The 15,227-nt window shown below is 43.0% G+C and overlaps 1 protein-coding gene across 2 annotated transcripts in view; it reads left to right on the top strand.

Annotated features, from left to right (window-relative positions):
* Positions 1-573: 573 nt before the first annotated feature.
* Positions 574-15,227, top strand: part of wwc1 (WW and C2 domain containing 1) — a 36,054-nt gene continuing 21,400 nt past the window's right edge. For both annotated transcript variants that reach the window (XM_072661660.1, XM_072661661.1), the window contains exons 1-5: positions 574-1,518; positions 11,232-11,341; positions 11,551-11,754; positions 13,586-13,662; positions 13,888-13,967. In XM_072661660.1, coding sequence (XP_072517761.1) covers positions 1,400-1,518; positions 11,232-11,341; positions 11,551-11,754; positions 13,586-13,662; positions 13,888-13,967 — 590 coding nt within the window. In that variant the 5' untranslated portion in view covers positions 574-1,399. The remainder of the gene's footprint in view (positions 1,519-11,231; positions 11,342-11,550; positions 11,755-13,585; positions 13,663-13,887; positions 13,968-15,227) is intronic.

Here is a 15,227-nt window from a genome sequence, read left to right on the forward strand (position 1 = left end):
ATATGCAATATGTAGTTTAAAGACATTTACATAGACACGCCAGGTTTATTATCCTCAGTTAAAATAATGCGAATAATAGGAAATTAAAAAGGAAGTGTTTAAAAGTAAATTATATAATGTAATATATTGGACAGTATATTATAATTGTTTTAATAAATGTATATATTAATTATATTATTTTAATATATGTATATACAAATACAGAAAAAATCTAATGTTTTATTTAGTATGTAACTGTAATTAATTATGAACTGCAGTGTATTATCATTAATATAAGAGTATCAAAAATCTAATATCATGTGCCATAATGCAAAAAAACCCCAGCCATTTATTTCCATATATAATATAACACTGTTTAATCATGTATACTATATTATATGATATGATATTATATATAATACAGTTGAATAAACTCCAGATATGGTGTTAGTGAAGGTGGGCTCGGCTGTGCTGTGGACAGGTAGCCTCAGGGTTCTCGCTGCCTGTGGAGCCGCTATTGGGAGAATTACGGTCATCACCTGTATGACGCCATTCATCCAACCGCAGCATAGCGACCGAGCTTGGTTTGGGAACTGAGGGAGAACCGCAACCACTTCAAGGAAAAGCGAGACCTGGGGGGAAATATGCGACTCAAAAGTGTCGACTTTTTGAAGAAATGGTTGTGAAGACCCAGGAGAACAGATAAAGCCAGCGGGGAGAGAGGACCAGCCTTGTGCGGAGCAGCTAGCGAGCTGTTTTCGAGCCCACCCTGCGAGGTCTCCCCTCAGCTAGTGCTGGCTAACAGGCTAACGCAGCAGTCGCTAACGTTAGCTAGCTAAACATGGTGGACAGACACTGAGCGAAAAACTCCAGCATGTTTTTTTTCTTTTCGGTGGATTTTCTCTCTGCGGGTGTTGGGCGAACAACAGACTTGTCTAATTTGGACTCTAGTCCTTTTTTAAGTTTTTAGTAGCTAACTCTTACTTTGAGCCCGGTTGTCGTTTTAGACTTTAGCTAGCTGCCTCTCCTCACGAAAAACAAAGTTTCTGGGACAGCCTGGGTTTGGGAGTTATCTAGCCGAGTGTTTAATGGGTGTCTAGATAAATTCAGTGTAACCGAGTCCCTCTAGTCTACAAGAACCGATTCCCCCCGTCTTCGCTTTATTATGCACGACTGTAGAGCAGACTCTGCGGCATGGTGGACGAGGATGCTCCGTTGTAGGCTGTAGGATCTGAGCGGGGAACACGACTGGACTAGCACCCTGAACCATGATGGATTATCCTCAGATTCCCAAACACGGACACCTCGCGCTCCTCGTCGATTAATGGCACATGGGCGCTGTTTTAGCGTTAGATCGAAACGACACATGGTTCGCCTTCAGATTGATTTAGCGGGCATATTACATGGAGACTAGTTGGTCATGCCAAGGAAGGAGTTACCATTGCCAGAGGGTTGGGAAGAAGCCCGAGATTTTGACGGGAAGGTCTACTACATAGACCACATCAACCACACCACCAGTTGGATTGACCCCAGGGATAGGTAGGTATGGTCTGTGCTGTACAGTGGGGGGCTTGGGCTTGCATTTCTTTGTGTTTGGCATTTCCTGCCTGCTTTTGCAGAATTCAGCTGTGGCTATTTTAGTTCTGCTGACCCTTTCTCTCGAGTCTGGTCACACATGAATCATGCTACAGCTCACCCGCATTCCTGTCACACCACCCCTTTCCTCAGCTTTCCTCAGCTTTCTCCAGCTTTCCCATTCACCAAAGTAAAAGTGTCCTGGAAAGAAGGAATCGGGAACCTCAAATGATGTGTTTTTCGTCTCTCATTGGTGTTCGGGCTTAACAGGGCATGATCACTGAAGCAGTTTTCACCATTAACTGAAGTCTTTTTGGACTTCGGCTTGAAAGCTTTGCAGGAATGCCTGAGATTATTAGAGAATTTCCCAGCTCCGCTGGCTTAGATCATGTTGCATTCTCACAGTGGCTTTGCAACAGGGATATCCTAATATTTATTTATTTATTTATTTATTTATTTATTTATTTATTTCATTTCATGTTTTGGGATTACTACTACTACTACTACTCCCTCTAGCTAATTTCACCCTCTCAGCTCACTGAATAGGAAGATGATGACGGTCTGGCCGCATATTTCTCCCTTTGTGCGGTGCAACAGGTTTGGCTGTAGCCAGGAAACCAAGATGGCAGAAATTTGTAAACAAGTACCTAGGACACATTCCTGAAAGTACTGCATGAGGACTGCCCATAGAGGCGTGCAAAAGCGAGGGCTGATTCTTCCAAATCCCTTTCACTGCATGCCAAGGTGCACAGCAAGGTCAAAGTGCACCACACAGCTCTGCAAACGTTAACAGGGACGAGTAAACAGCAGCCTAAATGCACATTTTCCAGACTGCGGCGCAGTGTCTGAGCTCAGGCCTTCAAAGAACAGAGCAGAGGATGAATGAGTTACGCTGTAATTTCAGTCTCTGTTATGTTCTATGTATGAGTTCCAGCGCATCTTCAGATTTGTCCTTTATTTTTTAATAAAAAATATTGTTTTATCTCCTCCAGAAGGAAGTCTGTGCAGTGTGCATGAATCTCCTTTGAACTGTGCGAGGCTGTCATGCAAGAATCCGCGTAGAAAGGCAGGATGGAAAGGCTTTCAAGCCATTGCGTTGATGTTCGGTGTCTGCGCAGACTGCCTTGCATCAAAGGAGCTGATTAAAAATTACCAACGTTTCAAATCCTGACCCAAATCTGTCAGTGTGTCTGCCTGTCTCCCACCTCCACAGCACATCCCATCCCATATAGACGCTGCTGGTGTTCCCCCTGCTGAGCAACAGTTGGAGCATTCTATTCACATTTCTGTGCTCCCTCATTTCCACCCACCAAGTATGTGTTTAAACCACCTTGATTGTGTAGTTTACCTGTCAGTTTAACCGCTAATCCTGTGTTGCAAATTCTAGTTGAACAGTAGAGCACTGCTGGTACTGTTACTCACAGACAGTTAATCAGTGGCTTACACACATCTGAGCGATGTTTCTAATCTTTATTCTACTGCTAGTGTTGGGCAACACATCCAGTCCATTTCATAACAGCACCTCGTAATGATTGATTTAACATTTAATTAGGCAGTGGGATGGTCTGTTTGCTCTGAATAGGCTTCACCGGTATGTCTTTTTTAGAGCATTTTTTTGAGTCCTCAACAAATTTTAGATAATACAATCCTTGAGATGAAATCCGTCATTCGGAGAGGTTCAGGGTGAAATGCACTATTATGGAGAAACCTACCTACTGTCAGAATTGTTCAGGATGAGGCTGATTGGAAATATTTAGGCTTAATGCCTCTAAACTCATCTCGATTATCTCTTCATTACGATTTATTTACTAGCAGTGCACCAATATGCTCATTGTGGGTCAAACACTGCTTTGGTGGAAATGTCAACAAATATGGCTTGGAAATATTGGTCGAATTTAAACATCTGCTTGATGACATTTATGACATTTGCCTGGTTCTCTTATCCAGAGCTACTTACACTGGAACCACGATACAAGGACTGCTTGGTTTGATGTGGCATGCTTCTCCAGCAGGGGAATCGAACCCTAGTCTACCATGAGAATGACAACAATCTTGTTATCTACTCTATATATCTATGCCACCCCAACCCAACTGCTACAGTAACTAACAGTTACTAAACAGTAACTAATTATCTCCCAATTCTAATATTCTTGTGCATCCTTACTTGGGGTGTAATGGTATGTGTATTTGCACATGCACAGTCATACGGCAAATACATGATACGCGATAAGCTGTGGGTGTTGATAATGTTAGGCCAAATTTTACAAGTGCAAGTTCCGCCCGAAAACCTTATGTTAACCGTTAGCAGGTAAAGTTTGGATTTGCATGGTATTGTGGGAATTGTAGTGGAACATTCTTCCATGCCAGTGTTTACATACTACAGGCTGTAGCCACTACCTCCCGCTACCACATTGTAGAAATTTGAGTTGGTAACTTTCTCTTCAGTCTTTTACATCTTGCACATCAAACCACGCAAAATGTCTTTGTTTACATTTTAACGATTGACTTACTGAGTCTTTTGAAAAAAATAAAAAATAAAATAAAAAAAAAACGCTCATGGAAACATAGTTCCTTAAGATGATAATGAGGTCTCATTTGACAGGTTTGGCTGAAGGTTGGAAAAATACAGCACCACAGAGGCTCTACCTTGCTGACATCCTCAGGCACTGTTTTGAGCACTCTTATGATTGGCCTGCTTGAGCGCTCACTCGAGGTGATGGAGTAGAGGCTGGCTTGGTCATGTTTGGTTAAACTGTGAAGTACTGTTTGGTTTAGGATGGCACCTGCTGTGCTAATTTGTGAATATGTTTTTGAGTGTTTTTATGGCTTTGGCCGTTTTTATTGTGTTGCGCTGCTGAATATGCGAATTTAAAGTCTGCAGTCTTGGATCATCACAGCTGAAACAGCTTTTTGTCTTAAGAGGTGGCATTATGCCCTGTATGTATCCGAGAGTGCAGAGAATGCAGATTGTAGATTCATGGAAGCTGGGTAGACTCAACCACTGTAAAAAAAAATATATATAAATAAATTAAAATACAGTGTAAAGTTGTGATCAGAAGGTTATACATTGATCATGCACATGGATGTCATAGCATTATTGTATTTATGATTTCTTTGAACTGTTGTTTTTCTGTGGCAAAATGAGTGACCACATACAACTGTGCATAAAAAAACCCCTAAAATTTATTGTACAAGTTGTTAAAAGCAGTGCAGGACCAAAAATATACATACAGCGCTCCTAATTTGGTTAAATATCCGATAGCAATTTTTACACACTTTTGGTAGCTGTCAACAACCAGAATGCTCCCAGAGACTTGGATGTATGACCATTCACCTTGACAGAATTGGTAGTAAATATGTTTCATTTTTGGTACAAACCTAAGATTTAAACACAGTCTACATATTTTCAGTAGGTTTGAGGTGAGGAATTTGGGAAGGTCACTCCAAAAGCTTCATGTTAACCTTCTTAATCCTTTCCACAATCACATTTGATGTGTTTTGGGTCGTTGTGCCTCAGTCACCAGTATCTTCCTATGAATTTTCTTTGAGAAAGGTCCTAAGAAAAATACCACGTCAGATGTATTATGTTTTATAATCCACAGAATTCTCAGCTCTGCTCTTATAATGATGGATCTCATTGTCCTTAAATTGAACGAAAACCCTAGCTAAGAAAACATTGGGGGTCATTAAAATCTGTGTGGAAACTGCCTAAGGGGGTTTTAAGAAGTTGTTTTTTCTTAAGAATGGTTGGTTGAACACCAATTTGTGCCCAACTTTCAACCATCTAGCTGATGGTTTGGGGATCTACTAAAGAATGCTAATGTAGTTCTCCCTAATTAATCCACTATCTACTATAGGCAGAGCAGCCCCAGAGCATGTTACTACCTCAGTCATACTTAACAGTTGGTACCGTTCTGTGGTTGAGTGCCTCTCCTTTCAAAAATTGCCTCCAGAAGGTTTTTTTTTTCTTTGTCCATGTGATCAGCTGCAAACTTTAGTCAAGCTTGAAGGTGCTGATTTTGGAGCAGGTGCTTCTTTCTTGGATGGGAGCCTCTCAGTCTTGTAGTCTTGATTGTAGACAGTCATACTGGTGTTCCAGCAGCTTGTGCCTTGGTCGCTCTTGGGTTGTTCCTGACCATACAAATCAATTTCCTCCTAGCTGAGGGTGACCGTTTGGGTCTTCGTCCAGGCCATGGCAAAGTGGACACAACTTTTACTTATGTGCAGTTGTTTGAGCTGCTGATCTTGGAATCTGCAGTTGTGTAGAAACCTGCACTGAGCTCCTTGGACTTGGACCAGTTGTACTGTATCTTTTGGCCAATCAGAAAGCTGTCCAACAAACCCTTTTTTTAGGTGGGCAGAGATAAGCTTCCAGCTGTAGTCAGTCATGACCACTAACAGGAAGTTAACAGGCCTTGGAAAATTCGGAGACATTTTGGAACTTTCAGCACCACAAAATGAATAATTTAAGTGGGGGTGTGGATATTTGTGACCATATCTGTGTATTTATGACCCTGTGTTGATTTCAGAAAGCCCCTAAAACTTGTGCACTGTTAAAAAAAAAAAGTATGTTGTAACTCATTTTGCCTCTCTTTGACCACAACTGTACTGGTTTGAGATATTGTACTTTTTAATGACTTGTTAACACAAGGCAGATTGCCCCTATTTCTGCTGTATTGCATTGAATTATGAATCATATAAATCACCCCCCCCCCCCCCCGTACGTTCTTGTAAGACTGTTTCTTACCTATGACTGTAGCACACAGTGCTGCAGAGTTGGCCGTGGTGGACACTTCAGCTTTTGCTGTGTGCAAAGAGGACTTTGGTTGTTCTGTTTCTGAACGGGGAGCAGTGCAAATTCCTAACTGCTTAGTGACTCCCTCGTGTAAGGCACACCTGGGTTGTACTGGTTTTCATCTCCTCTTTCTAAGCCTTTCCCGTGCCGGTTGGTGCCTGGCTCTGGCCGGAGTATTTTGGAGGGAGAGCGATAAGATTACGTAGCCGTGCCATAATGGCGAGCAGTGTCCTGCAAACAAGCGCAGCAGCTCTTGAAAGAATAATGATTAGGAGCCGGACAGTTATCAGCTTGACAAGTCGCCCAAGACAAAGCGTTTCCCTGGGAAGCACTTGCATTCCACACAGGGCCGTATTGTTTATTTTCCCTCACCGTGACGCACTGAAAACATTCGCTCAGGTAAATGGAATGTTATCTCTCGCTCAGATAGGAGCTGGCCCGTCGTCAGGGGTGCAGCGGCCTTTTATTGTCGGACCTTGAGCGCGGCACGACGCTGGTTGGAGCCTCATAAATGACACAGGGAATTTATAGAGTGTGCTGAATGAAAGTGTCTGACTCATCGTTTAGCTATGCCCCGCGTTTGCACTCGGCCGCCCGCTTTGTCAGTTTGCATTAGAGCACGGGCTCTGAGCGTTTGACTTCACAGGGGTTCCCTGCGCTCCTCTGCTGCAGTTTTTCGGGGGACGGAGGAGAACAGTGTTCATCAACAGTCACCCAGCCACAGTGGGTGAATTGATGTTGATCTTGAGCTTCATAGCTTGTTGACTGTAGTGCACAGCCACTGTATACTATGATGCCATTCATTGCGGCGCAGCTCTTATTTTTGCTGTTTTCTGTTAACCCTTTAAACCACAGACCTGTATGCACACCTCAGACCCCCTCAAATAATTCATAGTAGCTATTTGACTTATAAGAGACACGTGTAGATGCTGAATTAGTCTTAGTAGAAAATACTAGGAGTTAAACTGTCTAGAATTATAAAATGAGCATTATGGGTATTTTAATGATTTAATCAATTACTTTGTTAAGCTGAATTCACTGAAAAGGGCTTTAATTGTTACAACACCATATTTTGAGCAGCCTGATCATTAAGTAATGTCCAGTTTTATTTGTAACTAGTTGATGGTGGGTTGGTTTTAGACTGAATTTTAATTCAGTGGGCTCTGTCTGCTTCTGATTACCCTTGATTCGGGACGGGTTTGGACAAACTAATGTCAGTCCTTGGTCGGCTTTGGACTCAAGACTGCTAAAAAAAAAGATCTTTGGCTGGATTCAGGTTCTGAACTAAACATGTCTGGGTCTGAAGTTCATCTTTAGTTCTGCACAGGAACTGTGAGGCTAATGTTGCTAGCAAGTACTAGGAGCTCATACTTTACCAGTTAGCATAATGCAAAGTGCTTGCTATAATAATCACTTGCCTACCTCAAAAACCATGTTCTGTTGATAACTTGGGTCAAATTGACTTGCTAATGTGATTTCTGATTCTGTAACTATCTAGAAATCTGGATAAAAGTTTTCGAGCTTAAACAAAGTAGTGGTAGCAGCCATTTGAAGCTTTACTTTATCTATTCGTCACGTTATCCATACGTAAGTTTGAAAAAGTACTGCTGATTGTGTTTTGAGCCTAAACACTAAATCTCATGTTAAGAGAAAAGGCCATTTGTAAACAGTCAGCATTACTGCATTAACAAACTTTTGTTAATTTTATGAAGCAATTTAGCTGTTCTGGTCTTCTTCTAAAGGCCTTTCAAAAGAGCCTTTGCTGATTTACTGCTGTTGGTCTTTTTGTGTTTGAGATCTCAGCCAGGCTGCATGTATCTACAGAGCTTTGAGATTAATGAGATCTGGAACCAGCTATCAGCACCCACCAGCCGCCGTGCCAGCTGTGATCACAGGCCTGCATCAGCACGGTGGAGAGATAAGAAAAAAAAGAAAAAGAAATAATGGGATCTGCTGGGCTGCCTCCTTCTTTGTTAGCATCTCCGAAGCGTTCCCTCCTCTCCAAAGTTAAATTTAGAACAGGCCATGGGGGTCTCTGCATGGCGTTTCATTATTCATAAAGTGAAAAAGGAGCCGTTTCAGTTTCACGCTCTCTGTAAGTCCTGAGCCGAGGTGGAAGACAACATCTCCCAGCTCGCTGAAAAAATCAAGGGGATACGCCAGATTCGTTCTGAATTCATCTTGAATCGTACAGTGAGCAAAATGGAGGTTTTAATGTGCTTAGGCAACAGTTTGATTATGAAAATAACCTGGTTTACACTTCATACTGTGTTGGTAATCATTATGTGCTGAATTTTAATAACAGGACTTACTGGTATTGCAAGCAAGGCGGAGGAATCTTGGGAAGAAGGTTTTTTTTATTGGATGATTTCTCACTTTCAAAGGATCCCTGTGTAGTTTGGAGCAGAGAGAGGCTTCGCTAACCCGCTGGTAATACCCTGCTGTGAGGAGTGGTCTGGGTTCCAGAGCACAGAGGGTTAGCCAAGGTCCTCCATTTCACATCTACTCCAGTAATACACCAGCTTTCTCAATTGGAAGTTTAGGGTAGAATTGCATTGCTGCTTTCAGCTGAAGATTTGTACCCACTGAAACTTCTTGCTTGGTCAGACAATATGAAGGTCCACCCCAAAAACATGACTGTTCTATACGATGGTTTGTTTCATTCTAGGACAGCATGGTAAATGGTTGTTTGTCTATATCACTGTGTTGGTCTTTGCAGTATGCAAATTAGACCTCTTAGCAGTTGCAGTGTTTTTACTGTGTGCTGTGGGCATCTTGAGTAGTCGCAGTTCCAGATGAGCTTTCATGTGGGTGTTCATATACGCCAACAAAAGAAAAAATGTTTGACTGAAGTAATACTAATACTAACTTTATGATCTTTAACTCTCTTGTTTTAATAATCGCTGACTTTTTAATGTACACTATGTGTCCAGATGGTTGTGGACACCCCTTTTAATAAATGCATTCACCTGCTTCAGAGGCCAGAGTGCAACGACCAAACCTAGTGTTGGCAGCTGTTTTAGCACGTTCTGAAAAATAATTGTCTGTGGCACACCGGTCAATCCTGGGGTAATTTTCTCTCTCATGGGGGCTCCTCTGTCCGGATCAGCCATGTCTGTATTTTTTCACTTGTCCTTCGAGAGAATTACCTACAGATTTTAATTAAAATCAGTGGCCAAATGATAATTTTGGACCCATTCAGGTTCACATCTCTGTGTTCCAGGCAAGGTGTTTCCTGTCTGCTGCTGGGCACTGTATGTATGAATGTACGAATGTATCGGAGCTCCTTAGAAACTTTTCTGTAGCACTAAAGAAAAAGATGAAAATGATGAACAACTTTTTTTCTTCATAATCTTTCAGTTTTTCTACCTGATTTGGAAGAGAAGGCCCAATCCAATCAGGAGAATAAGCACTAGCTAGGAGAAAAAGCACTAGCACATGTCACGTGTAAAGCCGGCCAACTTCCACTGAGGCAGCATCTCCAGGCAGGGCTAGAGTGATTTGGGGAGGAAATTGCATCAAACCATCCCAGAGAGAGCGTTTCTCCAAGCATATTTGTCGTCTTCTCGCGGTTTAAAGTTACCGTCAGCTTTCGGAAAAGCTTACACCTTATATAAGATGGCAAAACACCAATAATGTGACTACATCTCCCCAAGGAAGTGCTAGATGTGAGGTTTTTGGCAATAAGACAGTCCTCTTTTTCCACCATCTAAAACGATGCCTTTTGTTGACCAGGAAAGTGCGAGCGGAGTTTCAGTGGATGCACAGCTGCCTGTGGAAAAGTCTGTTGTAAGGCATGGCCAAGTGCCCGAACATCAAACACAAATTCAACCATGTCAAATTCGGTCAAACGTTTCCAGACAAACACAAACAGCCGAGGCGCACTAACCGAACATCCATGGTGGACCGTGTTCGTCTTCTGTTCTTAAGTTGCACCCATTGCTGACACAGGTTGGAAATGTGCACAAACCCACAGCTTGTTTACGGCTTGTTTACCATAAGATTGGACTCTTTGGAACAGATGAACATGAACCTATTGGCACAATATCTATGCCAGGCATAGAGTAAAGGAATATGAAGCCCTCCAGCATTGAGCTGGGGAGCAGTGGAACTGTGTTCTCTGGAATGATGGATGGTGGTGGGGTGGGGTGGTGATTGTCCACCTCAATAACACTCTTGTCACTGAATGCAATCAAATCTCGCAGCAATGCTCTTAAAAACTAGTAGAAAGCCTTCCCTGGACAGCAGAGACAGTTACTCCAACTCCAACACATGTAATCACATTACTAGTGTTTTGTCCATATTGTCCAGACCTCTTCCACTGTTCTGCTTCTTTAACTTCAGTCAGACCCACAGAGAGTAATCTACACACCCCTGCAGCCTTAATGAGTGGGATCTTTCATTGTTGTCAAGTAGTCCAGCTTGTGGTTCCCAAAGGCAAGGTGCTAGCTTGCGTTTGAAGGTTTGCCAGCGTGCTTTGTTGGCAATTGCTGGGAGGCACTTCCAAGTGTGACAGCAGTGTTGTGTGTGCGTCCTCACCGCTGCCCTGTGGTCCTGAGCGCTGGGCTTGGAGGCCCACAGTGTGTTGCCTCAGAAACCTCCAGGCGATGGGTCAGCAGGACTTGTGGAATGCCAGGCCTCAGTTTCCGGCCATTGTGCTCGGCGAGCACCCTAGAGGTGAATAGGCAGACATTCTTCCGCCGCCCCTCCCCCTCTTGCTTTACACACACACACAAAACGTGTTCACACACTGTGGCAACGGTGGCAACGACCACTGACAGGCTCCATACAGAAGATTCCCAGGCATGGGTGATGACATTACAGCACTGGACTTCCCTTAATCCTGATTGCTAACTGTTGAGTGCTGTGTGTTGTGTTGCAGGCAGACCAAGCCCCTGACCTTTGCTGACTGTATTGGAGATGAGTTGCCTGTGGGCTGGGAGGAGGCCTATGATCCTAAAATTGGAGCCTATTATGTTGACCATAACACAAGTAAGTTCTACACAGTGATCCATATTCAACAGCCCCTTTTAGGATAAGAGTGTTCAATGCACTAGGATGCATTTCCGCCTGATTATCTGTAACTGTTACTGATCTGCTGTCACTCTCAGAAGTAATTATGCCAAGTTCTATACTGTCAGTGTTTTTCCCTCCGGTCTATGTGCTTTAATTTAACTCTTGCTATGCTCTCTGTCACTCAGAGAGCACCCAGCTGGAGGACCCGCGGGCGCAGTGGCAGCATGAACAGGAGCTCATGCTGCGGGAGTACCTCAATGTGGCCAAGGATGCGCTGAGTGCCCAAAAGGAGATCTACCAGGTCAAAGAGGAGCGGCTCCGCCTGGCCCAGCTAGAGTTTCGGCAGCTCAACGATGCCTGGAGGGACAAGTCCTCTTCACAGACCAGCTGTAAGGCGTGTGTGTGTGTGTGTGTGTGTGTGTGTGTAAGTGGATGGATGGATGGATGGGTGGGTGGGTGGGTGTAGGAACCTGGGTTAGAAACCCGTGTTTGCAAAGATGCCACAATTGGACCCTTGAGCAAGGCCCCCTAATCTCTGCTCCCTGGGTACTGCAGCAAAAGCTGACCACTCCGGGCATGTCTGCAGAGATGGGTTAAAGACAGTTTCTTAGATCAAGGCTAAGCCTAGACAAGAATATTTTCCAATGGGTGGTTTACTAGTAACACTGAAATTTAGTCAAAGACTACGCTATATGGACAAAAGTATCGAGACGCCTACAGGAGCTTTTATGAGCTTCCATTTTAAATCCATTAATTTGAGGTTTATCCCACTCATTTGCAGCTATGAGAGCTCTTTTGGGAAGGCTTTCTACAAGATGTTTGCATGTGTCTATATGTCTCCTCTGTATGTTGGAGGAGAGGGCCTCCAGGAGGGATCTCTGTTCTTGTTCATCCCAATGGTGTTCAATAGGATTGAGGTCAGGGCTCTTTGCAGACTGATCAAGTTTTTTCATACCAGTTTCACCCCAACCATGCCTTCATGGACCTTGCTTTGTGTACTGGGGGACAGTCATGCTGAAACAGATAAGGGCCTTCGCCAAACTGGCCCCACAAAGGAAGCATTGGAAGCATACAATTATCCAAAATGGTTTGATATGCTGAAGCATTAAGATTTCTCTTCACTGCTGAAGAACCCCTAAAAGAAACCCATAGCATTATCCCTCCTCCACCAAACTTTACAGGTAAAGTTCTCCTGGCATTTGCCAAACCCAGACTTGTCCTTCAGACTGCTAGATACAGAAGCTTGGTTTCCACTGCTTTGGAGTCCGGTCCATCCAGTTCTTGCCGTTGTGCTTGGTGATGTTCAGCAATGGAAACCCAGTCCATGAAGCTCCTGGCGCACAGTTTTTGTGCTGATTTTTGTTTGGAACTCTGCAGTTATTGATTCAGTAGAGGGTTGGTGACTTATATGCAACCCGAATAGTGCTGACACACTGTGGCACTCTGAGTCCTGTAATTCCTAAACACTTCCACTTTTCAATAATACCACTCACAGATGATCATGGAAAATCTATGCTGGAATTCAGTGAGCCCTTTAGAACCACATATTCTTTCACTAATGTTTGTGGCTTGTTTTTTTTTTATACACATGTGGCAGTGGGACTAAATGAAACACCTGAATTCAACGATAAAGAAATGCGTGTCCCAATAGTTTTGTCCATTTAGTGTATGTTTAATCAGTGTTTTAGGACAACAGTCCTTCAGTAGTCAGACATTGATGAATGTTTTTATTGTTTTGGACATAGTATCATGTGATCTCAGATCCTACACTTTGTATCGGTTTCAAAATCCAAACTGATGTATCTTGACACGTCTAGATTTCCCAGAAGAACTGTTTCAGTTGTGTATCATTGTGTGTATCATTGGACAGGCTGTGAATAACCAGAATGCTGATGTTGCTATTCATGAAAGCCACAATGGCCCATTCATGAGATTACCCTAACTGGTCCATGCTACGTTACTCATGATGTTTACATTTTTGGTCAAAGGATCTCGTAATGCCTCATCAATGCATTTGCTTACATATTCCTCTCAGCCTCCAGTATTCCTCTGCATCACTGACAGACGTCTGAGCTTGCTAGATCAAAGGAACTCCTCCACAGTTGTAAAAGTGGTTGAATTATTACTGAGTTTGCAGTTCTTATGCACCGCTATGAAATGCCAGAGTGTATGGCATACATGACTGATAACATAATTGCCTTTGAACTCTTATCTCTACAGTAAATTCCAGATCCTCATCAAGCAGTAAATATGACCCTGAAATTCTCAAGGCAGAGATTGTGACTGCAAAAAGTAGGGTAAGGAATGCCTGGAACACTCATTTGCTTTTATGGTCTGTATGATTTAGGCTATGTGATGAGTACATTCAGTTTTTAACAGTTCATGTGTGTGTGTGTGTGTGTGTGTGTGTGTGTGTATAAAAGTGCTAGTTACTAAAGAGTCTCTCTTTTTCTTTGCATGTCCCGCTCTCTCCACCCCCCCCCCCCTTCTTTTTCCCCTCCTTGTCACACTCTTTTATTCAGGTAAATAAGCTGAAGAGAGATCTGGCCTGTATGAGGCAGGAACTGCTTTATAAGGAGCAGGGGTTTGAAACACTGAAAGAGTAAGTGCAACCTGACCTTGTTACACAATCGCCTAGCAAGGCGAGCGCTTCACTGCTCTAGTGTTTAACAAATTCCTGCCTTTCACTCTGGATACCTCCTGAGAGTCAAAAAAGGACCTTTATCATCACACAGGCTTATTCCTTCACTAACCCCTTAAACTAAAGGCTGTTATTTATTCAGTTAATAATTTTAACACTCTTTAAAAAATGAAGGCGCTTCAAATGGTTGTTTGAGTGTTGCCATAATATAAATATGGACTCCATTGTCCATTTTTTTTATATAATACTAAACTTGCATGTTAAGTGAAGTGTTCAGGAAAGTTTAAAGAGAAGACACAAAGCAGAAATATGATAACACTCCTCACACTCTGCAAGAATGGTCTAGGTGTAGTCTTAATATTCTGATGAATGTGCGTGACTGACAGCCCTCCATCACTGGTGAACAAAATTTGTTTAAGGTACCATGGCACCACAGACACCATGGCCTCTCCGCTCCCCAGATCGTGGCTTGAGCTTTAACTCGCCAGGGTTAGCTTTAGCACTCGAGGTTGCTCAGACTCAAAGAAAGGACGGAGCCATGTTAGCCTTGTGATGGCTCAGCGGTATGCTGGCGATATTCATAAGTAATACTTTGTACATTTCTGTTGGGTTCCCTGAGGAGCCTTCATTAGATAGAAAGCTCAGATTTAGGGTCCTAGGGCTTTGAGAGTAAAAGTCTCCTTAAGAACCGTTAAGGAATGAGGCCCCATTTTTTGTAATAGAGGTTCTTCACACACACAACCAAATGTAACAAGTGGCATCGCTCAAATAACCGTTTGAAGCACCTTTATTTTCAAGTGTCACAGGAGAATAGTAAGTCGTGTAGTTATGAGAGCGAGGCATCAGCTTTTATTGACATCACCCTAGCCTAGCATAGTTTTTAAGACCGTAACAAGAATTCCAGGGTCTTACTTACTGGGCAGTGTCGCTGTCCTCCCTGGGTCTTCTCAGTGTCCATTTGGCACTGTGTGCAGTTAGCTAGCTGACGAGATGGTGTAGTGGTATCTGGTAGTGTTGGCTTTTAACCTAGACCCTTGCTAGCTTCATCAGCTTCCCAGGTCGGCTGTTGCGCACAGCTAGCTTCATCGACTTTGATGCTTTGATGATTTTCTGTTGATGTACCTTAAGAGTGACTCCTCATCCGACTCCTCAACTGGTGTTAACTCCCAGTCTTTTTAGCCTTTCTTCTATATTATACCTGAAGTCGCCATTGCATTTAGA

The sequence above is a fragment of the Salminus brasiliensis genome, chromosome 18 (assembly GCF_030463535.1).
Source record: "Salminus brasiliensis chromosome 18, fSalBra1.hap2, whole genome shotgun sequence".
Taxonomy (NCBI): Eukaryota; Metazoa; Chordata; class Actinopteri; order Characiformes; family Bryconidae; genus Salminus; species Salminus brasiliensis.